The sequence below is a fragment of the Bubalus bubalis genome, chromosome 1 (assembly GCF_019923935.1).
Source record: "Bubalus bubalis isolate 160015118507 breed Murrah chromosome 1, NDDB_SH_1, whole genome shotgun sequence".
Classification (NCBI taxonomy): Eukaryota; Metazoa; Chordata; class Mammalia; order Artiodactyla; family Bovidae; genus Bubalus; species Bubalus bubalis.
The window spans coordinates 139,744,752-139,763,445 of NC_059157.1; the positions used below are offsets into that span (position 1 = coordinate 139,744,752).

Below are 18,694 nucleotides of genomic sequence, written 5' to 3' on the forward strand. Positions count from 1 at the left end.
GCAGTGATTTTGGAGCCCAAAAAAATTAAGTCTGACACTGTTTCCCCATATATTTCCCATGAAGTGATGGGACCGGATGCCATGATCTTTGTTTTCTGAATGTTGAGCTTTAAGCCAACTTTTTCACTCTCTACTTTCACTTTCATCAAGAGGCTTTTTAGTTCCTCTTCACTTTCTGCCATAAGGATGGTGTCATCTGCATATCTGAGGTTATTGATATTTCTCCTGGCAATCTTGATTCCTCACACTACTAAAGGTCTATTTATAGCAGTTCCTTTTACCCAGTACATCATGTCCAGCTATCAAGAAAATAATTACAAGACAAACCAAAAGGTGAAAAACACAATTTGAAGAGACAAAGCAATCATCAGAAGCAGATATGGCAGAGATGTTGTAATTGTCAGACTAGAAATTTAACACAACAATGATTAATATGCTAAGGGCTCCAATGGATAAAGTGGGCAGCATATAAGAAAAGATATGCAATAATAATAGCAACAATATATTCAACTATGTATATATCTTAAGTATATGTGTATATATAATACCTTTTTAAACTGAAAAAATTATAGAAATGGACAACAAATTAGTGGTTGCCAAGGGTTAAGGAGGTGGGGCAGGAGGAAAGTGGGTGTGGCTATAAAAGAGCCGCACAAGAGATCCTGCAGTAATGGAACTGCTCTGTATCTTGACTGTATCAGCGTCAACATCCTAGCTGTAATATTCTACCAAAGTTTTATAAGATGTTACTGTGGGGACAAACTGCATAAAGAATACACAGATTCTTCCTGTATTACTTCTTACTACTGTGTGTGAATCCACAATTATCTCAAAAGAAAAAGTTTAAAATATGTGTACTCCAACTTTCAAATAAATTATGCCATTAAGTGTTGAAAATAAATTTTTAAAAAGCCATGATACATTAAGAACAAAGTGATAGCAAGATTTCATAATTGTACTCTAACTCTACACTAAATTTGTTTTACAAGTGCTATTATTATGGGGATTTTCAATTAGAAATTGGTAATATAGTTTAACAGAAGTTTTTTTGCGTATTTTGTAATATATCACAGGCATCTAATGCCTTACATTTCCACATTGTACTTTTATGACTATCATACCAACATACAGAATTCACTAAATTAAAATGGAGAAATATGAGGCTATTTGTTTGAATGCTAGCCAAAAGCTAAAGGAAACTGCTGTATTATGAACAGCAGAAACAACTTTGTTTCAGAAATTAAAGTTTATTTTAGAAATTAATTTCAAGCCTCTTTGAAAACAATTATCATTCTAATAAGAATTACAATTCAAACCATTTTGGATGATAAATATTTAAAAGCATTTGGTCTGGAAACTAAACTGGAAGATAGCAAGAAAACTAATGTTATGAAATCCACTATGGTGGATTAAACGGCTGTTTTGCCAAGAGGATTTTGCTCCACATTGCAAATTGCTGGAAATATATCCTTCTATAACCACCACTACAGTTGTAGAAACATGATATTTATTCCCAAAGATTCAATTATTATTTTATCTATTTTTTGTCTTCTTACAAGGCTTCTTTAAAAGCTTAATTAAAAAAAAAAAATCCTTTGAGCACCCAATCCCTGAAGCATGAACATATACAAACCCCTATAAACATATTTAATTGTCTCTCCTTAATCCAGACTACATGAAATCCAATCAGAGAAGGCAATGGCAGCCCACTCCAGCACTCTTGCCTGGAAAATCCCATGGACGGAGGAGCCTGGTAGCCTGCGGTACATGGGGTCGCTAGGAGTTGGAGAGGGAAATGGCAACCCACTCCAGTGTTCTTGCCTGGAGAATCCCAGGGACGGGGAAGCCTGGTGGGCTGCCGTCTATGGGGTTGCACAGAGTTGGACACGACTGATAGGAAATCCTATTTCAAGCACAGTGTCTTCCTTCTTGCTGTAATTTAACCATGCATTTATGTTTGAGATCACGTTCCTCTCACTGCTATTACTCAACAGAAACCCACACTGCTTCCCAAGGTACATGCTAAGCATGTGCAGGGGGCACCCACAAAGCAGGCAACATAAACCAGCAGGAAAGTGAAAGGTAGAAATCAGCAGTCATGTTTGAGGAGAAAATCAGAACCTAATTGAGCTTTATGGCTTAGTACAGATCTCCTAAACTTACAATAGGGTTACATGTCTATAAACCCAACATAAGCTGAAAATACCATCAGTTGGAAATTATTTAATACACCTAACTTCTGGACATCACAGCTTAGCCCGGCCTACCTTAAATGTGCTCAGAACACTCACATCATCCTACAGTTGAGCAGGATCCTCTAACACAAAGCCCATTTAAAATGTATTGAGCAGCTCCTGTAATTCATTGAATACTGTACTGAGAGTGACCACTAGAATGACTGTCTGGGGACAGGACAATTCTAAGTGTATGGGTTAGGGACTTCCCAGGTAGTCCAGTAGTTAAGACTCCATGTTCCCAATCTAGGAGCCATAGGTTCCACCCCTGGGCAGAGAAATAAGATCCCACATGCTGCACAGTAGTGCAGCCTAAAAAGTAAATAAACATCTCAGTGTTGATCCTCGGGATCCTGTGACTCACGGAGAGCTTTGACTCACTGCTACCACCCAGCACTCCAAGAGTATCAGACCCTATACTCCTAGCCCAGGAAAAGATCAAAATCCAAAGTCAAAGTATGGTTTCCAGTGAATGTATATCATTTCTGCATCACCAAGAGGTCAAAAAATTATGTCAACAAATTATGTTGACGCATCATAAATCAGGGATTGTCTATAGTTGCATTAATTTGCCAAGACTGCTATAACAAAGTATCACAAACTGAGTGACTTGAACAACAGAAGTTTATCATCACAGTTCTGGAGGCTGGGAGTCCAAATTCAAAGTGTCGTCAGGGTTGGTACCTCCTGAGGGCTGTGAGGAAGAACCAGTTCATGCCTCTCCCCTTGTTTCTGGTGGTTTGCTTAACCTTGGTGGTTACCACACCTTGGCTCTAGGAGCATCACCCCATCCACTGCCTTCATCTTCACAAGTTATTCTCCTTGTGTGAGGGACTGTCTCCAAATATCCCATTTTTATAACGACACCAGTCATTGTAGTTAAAGCCCACCCCAAAGACCTCATTTCAACTCGATGATCTCTATAAAAACCCTGTCTCCAAATAAGAGTACATCCTGAAGTACTGGGGCTTAAGACCCTAACACAGGAATTTTGAGGGAATGAAATTCAACTCATTACAGTAGTATTTGATTTTAAATGACTTTGGGGGGGAAAGGGACACCCAGATCTTCACAGTGATTCTCTATTCCCTCCATCACATCTGAATGGCTCCCCTTTCAAAGCTGTATTAGGCCGAGGCTGTCCTAATGTGTGCCCCTTTCTGTTACCATCTCCCACCAGCTTCACTCATTTTGAGCTTCTTGACATTTTTTTCCTTAGTTTGTCCCCATTCCTAACTCTCTACGCCCTAAATCTCAGCTTCTTGCCCAGCAATGCCTCTGGTCTCATGGCCAGCCATTACATAAGACATGGAAAGTGGTACTATTGCTTCCGCCTCTGGCTCACAGGCCTTCAATTACCAAATAAAAATAGGTTGGATCTCTGTGCAAATGAAACCATAGTCAGCCCCACAAATCATAGTGAGGCAGCAGCAACCCTCCTTCACAAGAAAACTCTCAAGTGCATAGAAGCTCTCCTGACTTCAGGCTATCCCCACACTTGCCCCCTACACATAAGATACAAACCAATTTTACAGTAAAAGATTATCAGAGAAAATATCCAAGTACTTTTTATTATGCCTGTACTGAAAGTTACTCTGAAGTGGCTTTGTGAGGGAGAACATTTTAATCTGTAAAAATGTTGCATTTTATCCTAGAACTAGTAGAATAATCTTAAATTTTGATATGATAAAAAAATCATTAACTGAGAAGAAGAATAATCTGATGATTGAATAATCTGATCCAGTTATAGAGTGAGAAAGAAATAAAGTATGCTATAATCTACACTTAAGCTAATCCATAATAGGAGTCCTTCGGATGCAAGATAAAATGTTGATACATCTAGAGAAGTTATAGGTCTTATGGATATGCTTTTATAAGTGAAATATAATGAAGTACTGAGAACCCTAATATCTATGGATGTTTATATCAACCAGTTCGATATCTTGCATTACATGCAATACTAATACAGCAGAAATGGTTGGCTCCCTCTCATTTCCATAGTGCTCTTTCAATGTGGTACAAGGCAAATGGCAATGTATTCTGCTTCCACTGAGCACATTTCTGTACAGTGAATCCAGGCAAAAATAACATCATTAAAGTAGTACTTTAAAGTTTATTTAATCCAACCCCTGGTCACACATGACCCGAATAATTCACTTGCCATAAATGTCATCTAGTGTTTGATTTCCAGTGTCTGGTGATGAGGGTCACCATACCTTATCCCACACCTTCCACTTTTACACAGTTGTGAAAATATCAATATAATATCTATTTTTTTACTCACTGAAGTACTCATTCAGCTGTTTACCAGTTCAACAAATATTTATTGAGACCCTAATATGAAACCACCAGACACTACACAATGTGCTATTATAATCTTTGTGGAGGACTTAGACGTTTATGAAGAGCTTTCCATAAACATCAAGCCATTTAATCCTCACTAAAACCCTGTAAATAAAGTCTGATTATAACTAATTCATGATTTACACTAGAGAAGAGAAAAATTAAAGTTCAGCAGTTAAGTTACAACACCAGTGAAAGCAATGAGACTCAAACTCATATTGTAATTCTAAATGGTACTCTCTTTCAAATATGTAAGCTAACACAACAAATTCATCACCCCTTCACATATCACTAAAGATACTGCAGATTCCTGTTATGTTTTCTCTTTCCCCAGTAAACATCTCCAGGTCCTCCAGCTTTTCTTCATCAAGTTTGGAGTTAAAACCTGGACATACCCAGCACCAAGCATCACAGCCCAGATGAGACAGGACACGGCCAGACAAGGGAGAGAACTACTACTCCCATTGAGACACATTTTTTCTTAATTTTATTTTATATTTAAACTTTACATAATTGTATTAGTTTTGCCAAATATCAAAATGAATCTTGCACAGGTATACATGTGAGACACATTTTAAACATTGTAGTTTATAATCAGGTCAGTTTTGGTTAACCAGGGAATACAGTTGAACTTTTTTGAACTTGCAGCCAATATGCACTATCAGAAACTCATACCTTCATACCCCTTTCTCTGTCCCCTCCTAATTCTACCCTTTATATAGTTGAATTTTGAGACTTAATCACAAGACTTGAAAGCATATCAAACACCTACAGTTGGCAGTTACTAAGGCAGCATCCTTAAAGAGTGCAGGTTAAAAACACAGGGACTGTTAAAGTTCTTTGGCTTTTCATTTTATTTCACTTTTATATGTATTTTTAATTTTATTTTTCTATTGAATGGGCATACATTTCCAGATTCAAGCATTAATACTACTAGTAAATAATAAAAATTCAGAGCTATGCAATACTTCACATAAACTGTTTAATTTCATTAGGACCCTGTGAAGCCACTGACAGATGAAGAAACTTGGGTTCCAAGAAATTAAATAAGTTTGCCCAAAAGTCACACACCAAGAACATGCTGGAGCTGGGATTCCAACCCAGATATATCTGACTTTGACCCAGCAAGCTCTCTCTCTACCATAACCACTTTTTTGTTCTCAATAACCGAAAGCATCACTTTTTGTTTCTTTTTCTTATGACTTTTTAACTGCTAGAATGCTTTTCACACAGTAGACCACAAAATAGTGGACTGTTTTTTCTTTTCAATTAGGAGTTTTGCATCATTCTGGCTTTTAGCCTAGTATTAAGCTATTATTACAGGTCCATTTTTTTAAACACATTTCTGATTATGTGGCCTTTTTCTACCTCTTACATTTGTCACTAATCAAACTCATTCTTTTTCCCTAAAACTATTCATTGAATTTTATTCTTTACCTCATTAAGATACCATTATTGTCTCAAATGAGAAACTTCACACTCATTACTAATTCTGCCTGCCTTCTAACCCCAACATAGAATTTTTCATCAAGACTACAGTTCTTATTTCCCAAATGTCTCTTAAACTTGATGCAGGCCCCCATAGTATTTTTCATATCTTATTGCACTGGGCCCTAATTGATCCACCTGCTTCTAGTCTCCCTAGCTGCATTCCACCCCATACAATAGCACCACGTTTATCTTTCTAACCACGTAGCTAAATATTTTTCAACTTTTTATAAGCTGACCCCAATCTATGTTTCCTGCTATGTATATCTCTACTCCCAGTCCCCTTATGCCCACATCTAGGCTATGTGACTTACCCCTATCACATAGCCCAAATTCTTTCTCAACTTCCTTTTATGAACGCCATTCCCTCTGTCTGGAATGAGTTTCTTGTCCTGACAAAGACCCATCTCCTATCACCTCCCATACTCCTCCACGTTTCCTTCAGATAGAATTCACTGTTCTGACATTTTTGCTAACAGAACATTTTTGTACATAATTCTTGGATAAACATTTATGCTTTGTTGCTGTCATTTTTTTCATTAACTGTCTTTCCTATATGAACATGAGTTCCTCAAAAACAAGCATCCTGATATTTTTGCTTATTATCTTAGTAAAGTACCAAATACGTAATGAAAGTGAAAAGTGAAGTCGCTCAGTTGTGTCCAACTCTTTGCGATTCCATGGACTGTAGTCTACCAGGCTTCTTTGTCCGTGAGATTTTCCAGGCAAGAGTACTGGAGTGGGTTGCCATTTCCTTCTCCAGGGGATCTTCCTGACCCAGGGATAGAACCCAGGTCTCCTGCATTGCAGGCAGACACTTTACCCTCTGAGCCACAGCAGCTTCCCAAATACATAGTAGATGTTCAATAAATATTTGCATGAAAGAACAAGAGTATTTCCTCTGAGATCTGAGCTGACCGGAAATTTTCCTGTCATAGTGAACTGAAGTGAAGTTGCTCATTCGTGCCCGACTCTTTGCAACCCCACTGACAGTAGCCTGCACCAAGATTCTCCATCCACAGGATTTTCAAGGCAAGAGTCCTGGAGTGGGTTGCCATTTCCTTCTCCCGGGAATCTTCCCAACCCAGGGATCAAACCCAGGTCTCTCGCATATATACGAGACAAGGTCTCGCTCTTCCTGTCATATATACTGGTCTATTTAGTTACCGCCACATTTCTTCCTAATTGGTATTCTTTGTTTTTGTACTGTTAGAATTTCAGCTTTGATATCTCCTGTGCTTCTCAGGCTATCTTCTCTTTCACGGTTTCAAAATCATCTTTTTCCTGAACTTTTTGACTCCACACTAAGTCATGACAGATAGACTTTTGTGTATAAGAATTAAAAGTCCTCAGATACTAGTTGATAACAATTTCCTAAGTCTTTGATGTGGATTTTGATTGATAACCATATGATAGGTGAGAATCTGCCCTTGGACTGAATTCTTCAGTTCCCTTCAGTCATCTGGCATCTCAAATTCTCTACAAGCTCATTTGGGCTGATGTCCATATCTCAGTAATGCCACGTCAGCATTGGCACACAGATACACAAGAGAATGTTATCTACCCATTTTGCAAATGGGAAAATTAGACCTAGAATGACCAAGAACACTATCTGATATAATTAAGCAAGTGGATCCTCTCCCAAAAAGAAGGTCTAATAAGGCCTCTGCTCCCAAAACTGATTTGTTTCCTTCCTTACATGCCTACATATTTGTGTTTTATTCCCCTAAGAGCTTTATAGAAATTTCTATCATTTGCAATCTGTTCTTCTTAGTTATATGAATCTATTTTCTCTTCAACCAGCACTTTTCTTTCCTTGACTTAAAAAAAGAAAATAAAGAACCAGCTTCACTAAAAACATGTTTCAGCTCTCCTACACTTCAGTAAGTACAGAAGCTAAAATTGACTTACTTTACTGCATGTTGTGTCATTCACCTAATGGTATAATCTGAGAGAATAACCTCTGATTTGAAAACTGTAAAGGCACATCTTAAGACTGGACAAACTTAAATCTGGTGTGAGTACAAGTCATGGAATTTTTTAATTTAGTGTGTCCTTGGAAATTATCCGCTTCCCTGGTAGGGGCTCAGATGGTAAAGCGTCTGCCTGCAATGAGGGAGACTTGGGTTCAATCCCTGGGTCGGGAAGATCCCCTGGAGAAAGAGATGGCTACCCACTCAAGTACTTTTGCCTGGAAAATTCCATGGACTGAGGAGCCTAGTTGGCTACAGTCCATGGGATTGCAAAGAGTTGGAGACAACTGAGCAACTTCACTTTCACTTGGAAATTATCTAGGCTAACCTTCTTCTTCACTAAAGGCTAGCCCTTAATTGATCCACCTGCTGGATCCACCATTCTGAAAACTGAAGGTCAGAAAGGCCAAGTGACTTCTCTGGGGTAATTGAGGATTATAAACCAGGACAAGAGCAGAATTCAACACTTCTGAATCCTTACTCAGTCAATGCCCTTTCTACTTTTGGCCATTTCAAGCATGGAGACCACACCTTGCTATTACCATGCTTAAACTCACATGGTAATAGAATGATGGCATATGAAAGCAATTATTTAATCTGTGAAAGTTTCTCAGTCATCTCTGACTCTGTGCAACCCCATGGACTGTAGTCAGCCAGGCTCCTCTGTCCATGGAATTCTCCAGGCCAGAATGCTAGAGCTGTTCCCTTCTCCAGATGATCTTCCCAACCCAGGAATCAACCCATGTCTCCAGCATTGCAGGTGGATTCTTTACCAACTGAGCTACCAGGGAAGCCCATAAATATTGGACTGAGTTGCCATGCCCTCCTCCAGGGAATCTTCCCAACCCAGGGATCAAACCCAGGTCTCCCATATTATAGGCAGATTCTTTACAGTCTGAGCCACCAGGGAAGCCCAAGAATACTGGAGTGGGTAGCTGATCCCTTCTCCAGAAGATTTTCCCAACCCAGGAATTGAACCAGGGTCTCCTGCATTGCACACAGATTCTTTACCACCTGAGCTACCAGGGAAGTCCCTCTTTCTTATTTAATTTGTAAGAGAAAATAAAGCCTTCTGATATATTTCATACCAGTCACCACTTTGAGTATGGAAACATACATCGGTTTCTGAACACACTGATGTCTTCAGATCTATTATCAAAGAGTAAAATTACTGAGGGTCTACCATATCCTAGGTATTGGGAATAAGGAACACCATGGACCTAGTTGCCTGCCTTATGCAGCAAGCCAGACAGGAAGATGGATACTATATAAATCATTATAAACAGTTAAGAATTAAAATAGGCAAAGGGGTGAATGGACTGCTGTGGGAATATGTTACTGAGAACCTCAACCTGATTTGAGTCATCAAGGAGTATGTCCCTGAGACACTGATATTGAACCTGAAATCTAGAGGATATGTAAGCATTCCAATGAGAATATTCCATCGGAGGGCATAGCATTAGGAAAGTCAAGAGTGCATAAAATGGTGCATGGTTGTGCTTAGAAAACTGAGAGATGTACCACAGAGCTAAGGCAAATGGAATTACAGGAGACAGAATTAGAGACACGAGTGTAGTGTAACCAGATCACCCAGAGATGTGTAGCTCATGTTAAGGACTTGGGAATCCATTTAGGCATTTTAAGCAGGGCAAACTGTGATCAGATACACATTTTTAAAAGATCATTCCAATATTATTGGGATAATGGGTTGAAAGGATAGCATGTAGACAGACCAGGCATGAGGCGAACACCTAAGCCAGGAGAAGCATGCATAGAGTCTGTACCCTAGACCTCCCAGGGTAATTCAGTGGTACTCACTATTCAAATAACATATCTTGTGTTTCTTCTTTGTCTTTTCTAATGAAAAGCAACCCAGTTAGTCAACACTGCTCTTAATAAACACAATTTTCAAAAAAGATAGCAGCCACCCAACAGATATTTTAAAACTATTATTTTTCTGTAGGACATGTTTTTTGTTGCATTGGGGTTGTAATTTTAATTGTATTGGGGCTAACTGCAATCATTATCATTGTAAAGAGCTTCAATTCAGATGATACATTTTCAGTGCAAATAACTTGAGTGAGCCACCAACTCGACTATCAAAGTAACAGTGAAGTGCCATCTATCGTGTTTGTTTTGATTATGCTCTATGTTAATTTTTTACCTATGATTTTGGTATAAGTTGGATAGTATACATGGATGGAATACATAAAATCATGCACTGACTTCATGACAAGATTAAAAAATATTCTGTCAAATCATTTTGAGGATTGCTGCAATAATCAGATATCATAAATTACACAAACTTTTGGGAAAAATTTACCTGAAGTAATTTTAGGTTTTCAAAAATAATTGTTTTCACATAAATAAGCTATATTATTTTCTTATGGAAACCAACGGATTGTATGCATCACCTTGTGTGATATAAGACCTAACTATAACATATAGATGAATGCGACTATGTATTATTCTCTTTTTGACAACCTGAATTATCTTTTGGGTATTACTCCGAATGATAAATCAAGTGATTTAAAAGTAGAGCTCAAAATTGGAAAATTGAACTTGTAAGTGCTTTTATCTTAAGTAGATGATATGTTCATGCACCTTGAAGAGTAAGTGCTCTAGCTTTGAGCTAACTTTATGACAATAGGCTCTTCAGTGAGTGACTTTAGACTAATAGAATATGCAGGTCCTGGGAATCAGGGTTAAGTATGAATTGTTATTCATCATGAAAGCCCAACTCAGCATATATATAAACTGTTCTACTCTGACAAACAGCACAATGCATTCAACTGTCATTGAATAAGTTTGTTTGGAAGAAAGACTAATAATTTATTTTTAAGCACTATTTTTATATATTATTTTATCTTATTTTGTTTCAACTTTTCCTTTTTATTTAAAAGAGAAATGGCTCCTGCTAAAACAATATGGAAAATTCATTTTTCTCCCAAGTGGCCTAAGTGAAGTGAAAGTCGCTTAGTCATGTCCGACTCTCTGCTACCCCACTACTATACAGTCCATGGAATTCTCCAGGCCAAAATACTGGAGTGGGTACCCTTTCCCATCTGCAGGGGACCTTCCCAATCCAGGGATTGAACCCAGGTCTCCTGCATTGCAGGCAGATTCTTTACCAGCTGAGCCACATGGGAAGCCCAAGAATACTGGAGTGGGTAGCCTATTCCTTCTTCAGGAGATCTTCCTGCCCAGGAATTGAACCAGGGTATCTTGTGTTACAGGCAGATTCTTTACTAACTGAGCTATCAGACAAGTGGCCTAAGGGGCATACTAATTAATATAGAATCACTGGTTTTGAGGGGTGTAGATTTTGTTTCATTCTTCTTTTAGATAACTTTTACCAGTTCTTTCTTTCTGAAATCCCTGGTTTCACTGACCATTCAAGACAGCAGGTAATGATACTCCCAAGTTCCATTCTCCAGCATATAGGACCTGGTGGTAAATTCCTGCATGTCTTCTTCATGTTCCTAAAACAAAGGACACTGAAATGGAAATCAAAAGGGGACCTTTATGTTTAATTGTATCTGTCACTGCCAGTTCTGTTCCAACCTTGGACCTGTATGTGCCGTTTACTTTTAAATTCCTCACCATTTTCCTGTATACACAAAACCTGGGGAAACCACAAACACTGTTATATCTGTTTATTTCTTCCAGGTTGGACGAATTGAAGATTTTCTATACCAATTAGAGGATAGTTTCTTAAAAACTAAAAAACTGAGAACTGCTCGAAGGCAAAAAACAAAAATGAAGCGGCTTCAAACTGCACAGCAAAGCTAGTCACTGGGGAGCAGGTGCCACATCCCAGAGAAAGGGGCCGTGGCGTCCCACCAGCCTGCCTGTGACAGCCAGTGTCAAAGGCCTAACGCCTCAAGGATGAGGTGGTGCTCCTCTTGGCAAAGATGTTCCACACTGCATTAATCTCAACTGGCAGCAATAAATGTTCTCAGCAAGTTTCACCTGACTCTTGTTCAAATTCATCTTAGTTAAATAGCTTATCAAATAACCATTGCTGCCTCTCTCACCTGTCTTGTCCTTTCAGCGCTGACTAAAGTGCAGCTGCTGCTGCTGGTAAGTCACTTCAGTCGTGTTCGACCGTGTGTGACCCCATAGACAGCAGCCCACCAGGCTACTCTGTCCCTGGGATTCTCCAGGAAAGAATACTGGAGTGGGTTACCATTTCCTTCTCCAGTGCATGAAAGTGAAACGTGAAAGTGAAGTCGCTCAGTCATGCCTGACTCTTAGCGACCCCATGGACTGCAGCCCACCAGGCTCCTCTGTCCATAGGATTTTCCAGGCAAGAGTACTGGAGTGGGGTGCCATTGCCATCTCCAAAGTGCAGTGGGTCTACCCAAGTACATTTTAGTATGTGTGCATATTCATTACCAATCAGTCACATACAGACATAAATGCAGAATTTAAGAATTACAAACTGATAATATACTTTATTGATTTTCATAGAGATTGCCAACATAGTATGGCTGATATCAGTTATATCATTAAAATCTGTACTTTTTCCCCTGGATCCTTCACATCCCCTTGGCCCTTAAATCACTCAACTCAAACACACATATTTGACAAAGTAATGAGTCAGGAATCATTACTGAAGACCTCAATTAACACCAGTAAGGAAGTGTGAGAATAGAGTAAAAAGGTGGAACCCAGATACAGAGTAAAATAAATAAGAAAATGTAAATTTTAAAAAGAATGGAGAAAATTAATAATATCTCAGAGTACATTAATAACATGAAAAGGGAAAGGGGTAATAAAATACTGCTGAATTTTTCATTTTATGGTGAGATTGTAAAGAAATCAATAATTCAGCCTTAAGTGTATTTTAGATTTGTATAGTCATAATTATGTAAGATATAAATATTTTGAAAGTTTGAAACAAATTATGACCTTGATTTCCCTGTAGACCATTTGCTTAATTCTTACCTTTAACAAAGAGTTTTTCTCTTTTCTCCCCCACTCCACCCAGAGATCATCATTGCCATCACATTCCCTCAGGCTAGATATTAATGGTAGTCAGTTAAAGATAGGGGTATTTATGAAACTCCTTTTGGTTTCTAGACTCAGACCAGCACAGCATCTCAGTTCTATTCTTGTAAGTAGCAGAAAATAATTTCTTTCCATGGGCACTTGAGTCTGTAGCCAGATGTGGGAGTCTAAGACAAATGGCTCAGCCTTCCATTCAGCCACTTCTGCTGTTATCTCTCTTGATCACTGTCTGTCCAGGAATTTCCTTTTATTAAAAAAATTATATATATATATATACACACACACATACATATACATATATAGGCTTCCCTGGTGGTTCAGTGGTAAAGAATCCACCTGCCAATGCAGGAGATGCAGGAGACACGGGTTCAACCCCTGGGTCAGGAAGATACCCTGGAGAAGGAAATGGCAACCCACTCCAGTATTCCTGCCTGGGAAATCCCATGGACAGAGGAACCTGGTGGTTTACAATCCATGGGGTCACAAAAGAGTCGGACACAACATAGCGACTAAACAACAAAACAGTACACACAGACACACACACACACACATCTTTACAACATCTCTAGGAGATAAAGTTTGCTGAGCTTTGAATTTTAACTTCAGTGTTAGGATTTTATTCTCCCAAAGAATGTCTATATTCTCTAACATTTTTTTTGTTTTGTTTTGTTTTTCATCGTCTCAAAATCTTAGCATTGGCTATTCTGAAAGGCCTATTGATATTCTCATTCTGTAGGTGTTCAATTGCTTTATTTTTGTTCTTCAAAAATTAGTGTCCTGTCATTCCACAGTGCTGAAGGATTATATTTGAAAGTAATACAGTTACAATTATTAGATTATGACTTCACTCTGTGACCATTTCCCCCAAATCCAATACTAAATATATATTGGTTGTTTTTGGCTTGGACTTGAGTAGGGAAACAAAGGCAATTCTAGTTGGTCTTAGAAAGGATGATTTAAAATGGAAATCAAAAAAGTTCAAAAGAAACGTTTTTTGAGAAAAAAATTAATCAACATTCATGGCTCTTCAAAAGGGTATCAAATGTTTAGGATTTATGATACATATAATAGCAAAGTCCACAGGAATGAATTTTGCTCCTGGTTTCAATATTAATGTCAAGAGCCTTGAATAGCAATAATGTAGTATAATTCACAACACTTGGCCTCCCATTCCTTGTTTTCGTCTGCAGATGAAGGATTTGTAAAGCAGTATGGTATTAGTTTAAAAATTAATACCAGAGAAAGCAAAGTTTACAAAGTACTTTCAGAATGCTTATTTTATACCAGCTTCATAAGAATTTCATTGTGTATGCATTTTCTCCTTTCATAATTGAGGAAACCAACCCAAAGAGGTTAATGCTTGCTTGATTCCAAAGACCTGTTTTGTCCCCCACTTGCTATTTGAAATGCGGTCCATTGACTAGCAGCACCAGCATCACCAGGGAATTCATGAGGAATGCAGAATTTTAAACTCATCCCCAAATCTACTGTATTAAAATCTGCATTTTAACAAGCTCTCTGAGTACTTTACATATGCCCAATAAAGTTTGAGATTTGCTCTTTTGCCATATTGGAAAATACTTTCCTGTCAGTTCAAAGTTAACACAGAATGTGATGATGTAGCTACTCTTAGATTTTGGCCCTCAAATATTTCCTAATATAATTATTTCTGCAAAGGATTATACACCAAAAGAACCAAAAAGTTAAAAATTCAGTAATAAGAGGATATGTGTTCTTTCTCTACCATTTTACTCTAAGATTTTATCCTGTAACATTTCAAAAACATAAAGTGAAACAAAAGAAACACATAATGGCTGAAAAGAAGTGGTATACACTTCATGATACACTCCATGCTCTAAATACATCAGTGGTTTCCTGTGTCTTCTCCTATCATTTCTCCTGTGTCCCTCCAACATTTGCTGATATGCATCTAGATGAGAAGCAGAACTCTGCTGATCTCTAGAGCTAGGGGCAACTTATCTTTCAAAATACCTCAACAGATTCTTCCCAGCTTGTCTACATTAGGGTGATTAATTCTGTACATAGGATGTATTGGGGAGACTGCTACTGCTTATTCTTCTATAAGAAATAGTTCAGAAGTCCCATTGCCAAAAGGAAAAACCCCAAAGAAGGCCACCTAGAGGTGAAAATCCTCTGTATTCTGACCTTCATATTCCTTAATGTCAAGTACTTGATCATTCTCAACCATCCCTTCATCATCCTTCAGGGCATTTTGGTATTGTTTGTATGTGTGGGGTTCAGAATATATAACCCTGAAATATGCTACATTGGCGTGTTTATTATTTTGAATTAAAGGTACTCGAGAAACTGCCAAATGCAAGAAGAACATTCTGAACTTCCTTTCTTCTCCCGAAAGTAAAAAATAAGTTTCCCATATATGAAAGATACCCTCTCTGTACCAGGAGGTGAAAGACATCCTAAGACATCTTTATCTCCAGAGTCAGAAATCAGGTCCAAGAAGGCAGTATTAAACAAACCTTGTTACTTCACCATTCACTAACCCCAGCCCAAATCCTTCTGTCTTGTCAATTCTAAAGAAATTTATCGTTTCTTTGCCTAAAAGGTATAAAAGCTTCCTGCTTTGGTCACTTCTTTGACTCTTATATCTTTGTGAGGCTCCAGCATGCACAGATGTAAGTTAAATTTGTTTTTCTCCTGCTAACCTTTTTATTACAGGTGGATCTGAGTCAATAATGTAGAAGAGAAGAAGGAAGTTATTTTTCCTCCCTTATAGATGTTTTCCTCAGCTTTTCTGTTCAAACTTTTAAAACCTAGGGAAAGTGGTGAGAATAGTACAGTATATACTCAGCCATGAAAAGGAACAAAATTGTGCCATTTGCAGAGACATGGATGGACTTTAAGGTTGTCATACAGAATGAAGTAAGTCAGAAAGGAAAACAAATATCATATAATATTGTTTATATGTGGCATCTAGAAAAATGGTACAGATGAAAGCAGAAATAAGAGTCACAGATGTAGAGAACAAACGTATAGCTACCAAGCTGGGGAGAGGTGGGATGAATTGCCAGATTGGAGTTTATACCATGTATAAAACAGATAACTAATGAGAACCTATTGTATAGCACAGGGAACTCTAGTCAATGATCTGTGGTGACCTAAATAGGAAGGAAATCCAAAAAAGAGTGGATTTATGTATACATATAACTGATTCACTTTGCTGCACAGCAGAAATCAACACAACATTGTAAAGCAACTATACACCAATAAAAAATTTAAAAAGAATAGTACAATATAATGTACACTCTTCACATAGATTTCCCCAATTACTAACATTTTGCTTCAGAGTGCATTCTCTGTGTTCTTCTCTCCCTCCTTCCCTTCAAGTAAAATACATTCCACAGAAAAACCAAATTGTTTCTTTTAATAGAATTACCTTATTGTGAATACACTATGCTAATTCCCCCATGCGCAAATCTACACTTGTTCTTTGCATCAAATTAACGAAGTTAGCAGAGCTACTTATAAAGTGCTGGGGGAAGGGTGATGGACAGCACACGCCACTCAGTCCCTGTCCTCCTCCTCACTGCCAGTCTTTCTGGAGCCTTGCTTTGATAACCACGACAGCATTAAGCACAGGCAGGGTTCTTGAAGAAGGAAAAGTAAGTCACAAAATGGCAACCCACTCCAGTACTCTTGCCTGGAAAATCCCATGGATGGAGGGGCCTGGTAGGCGGCAATCCATCGAGTCACTAGGAGTCGGATATGACTGAGCGACTTCACTTGCACTTTTCACTTTCATGCATTGGAGAAGGAAATGGCAACCCACTCCAGTGTTCTTGCCTGGAGAATCCCAGGGACCGGGAGCCTGGTGGGCTGCCGTCTATGGGGTCACACAGAGTCGGACACGACTGAAGTGACTTAGCAGCAGCAGCAGCAGCAGCAACAAAGTGTTAGTTGCTCAGTCATGTCAGCCTCTTTGAGAACCCATGGACTGTAGCCCACCAGGCTCCTCTGTCCCTGGGGATTCTCCAGGCAAGAATACTGGAGTGGGTTGCCATTTCCTTCTCCAGGGGATCTTCCCAACCCAGGGATCAAACCTGGGTCTCCTGCATTACAGGCAGATTCTGTACTATCTGAGCCACCAGAGAAACCCAAGGTACAGCCTCAGAACTGGTAATTCATACTTTTTTATATCCTCAAGAGTGGCCAGTCTTTACTCGTTGAAATCAGATATTGCAGTTTTTGAAAACAGCCAGATGTTACTAAGAACCCAAATTGGTGACTACAGAAAACCTTCAGCTGTAATGTTACTCTGTGTCCCTGCGCATCTCTGAGTAATGACAAGCACAAAGCAACCACACTGAAATAAGGAGAGGTTTCCACGTGACTCCTCTGAAGAGAACCGTGTGTACCTTGGTATCTACATGCTAGTATGTCTGTTTGTTTCTATATGCTTCTGATGGAACAGAAAATTGGATAAACTTTAAAACCTCTCTTAGAAAGCGATTTGCCAGTGTGTATCATGAGCCCTAAAGATATTTATATTTATACCCTTTGCTCCAGTAATTCCACTTTTAGAAAACTATACTAGAGTTTAGTTTAGAATAAACTTTTATCTTATACAGGTTATAAGAGAAAAGTAGAAAGGTATTCATCATAGGGCTTTTTTTAATGGAAAAATAAAATGAACTCAACTGAAATTTTAGATTATAGAATAAATGATTGATGACAGTCTATCCAACGCTTAACCTAATAATAGATAAAAATTTCATAATATTAAAAGAAAAAAGATATAAAACTATATAAGCTCAATTATAACTAGGTTATACAATATATGCATATAAAAGACAGGCAGGAAATACAAGTAGATTTAACAAGGGTTATCTTTAGTGAAGACAGTTAGGGGTGATTTTATTACCTTTTCCTTAATATTATACAGTAAGTATATGTTCCTTGATGATAAGGGAAAAATCCATAAAAATATTATTTTGTATCATTCTGCAAAGAAAGGCCAATTGATATCAGCTTTTCTTTGCCTGTTTACAATAAAAAAAATTATATATTCTGAAACTTGCATCACAGATAATTGCTGTTTCAGAGACAGAGGTCAGTAGAAACACTTTATTTGTAGAATTCTTTGTGGCATAAAAATTTTTATGACTCCCTCCAGGCATTCCTGGGACACACAGGTCAGAAGGTCACAGATGTAACTATTCCCCAGAGTACCAATTATGGTGTTTTACCAGCCTTTAAAAATAAACTGATACCACCTGTGAGTTGTCCCTATCTTCCTTGCTTGTCCTTTTCTCATAACTTTCTTCTCTGATTGTTTTGTTTCATTCTTTCCCTGTACTCACAGGATATCATCTTATAAAATATGAGGTGATCACAGACCAAAGTCCTTTAAATCAAAATGTATTGAAAGCTGAGAGACCACTGGCAGAGCAAAGCTTTGATTTACAGTGGCTTGATTCACTGAGATGGGGTGATAGAGTCCAAGTTCAATCAGATATTTCACAAAGTTGCCTGATCTACTCAGCAGTTCCTGGGCTCTCGGGACACGGATACAAAGGACTACTGTGCAGCCTTGACAAGCAGTAGATTGTCAAGATGTAATAGAATGTAATGACACACCTGGGGCAAGCACCTATTTTTGACAAG

At 38.3% G+C, this 18,694-nt stretch overlaps 1 protein-coding gene across 1 annotated transcript in view; it reads left to right on the forward strand.

The window, feature by feature from the left end:
• The window catches only part of SPATA16 (spermatogenesis associated 16), a 245,750-nt gene extending 233,741 nt beyond the window's left edge, over nt 1-12,009 (forward strand). Inside the window, 1 exon segment of the mRNA XM_045166072.1 lies at nt 11,708-12,009. Coding sequence (XP_045022007.1) covers nt 11,708-11,830 — 123 coding nt within the window. The 3' untranslated portion in view covers nt 11,831-12,009.
• The last annotated feature ends 6,685 nt before the right edge of the window (nt 12,010-18,694 follow it).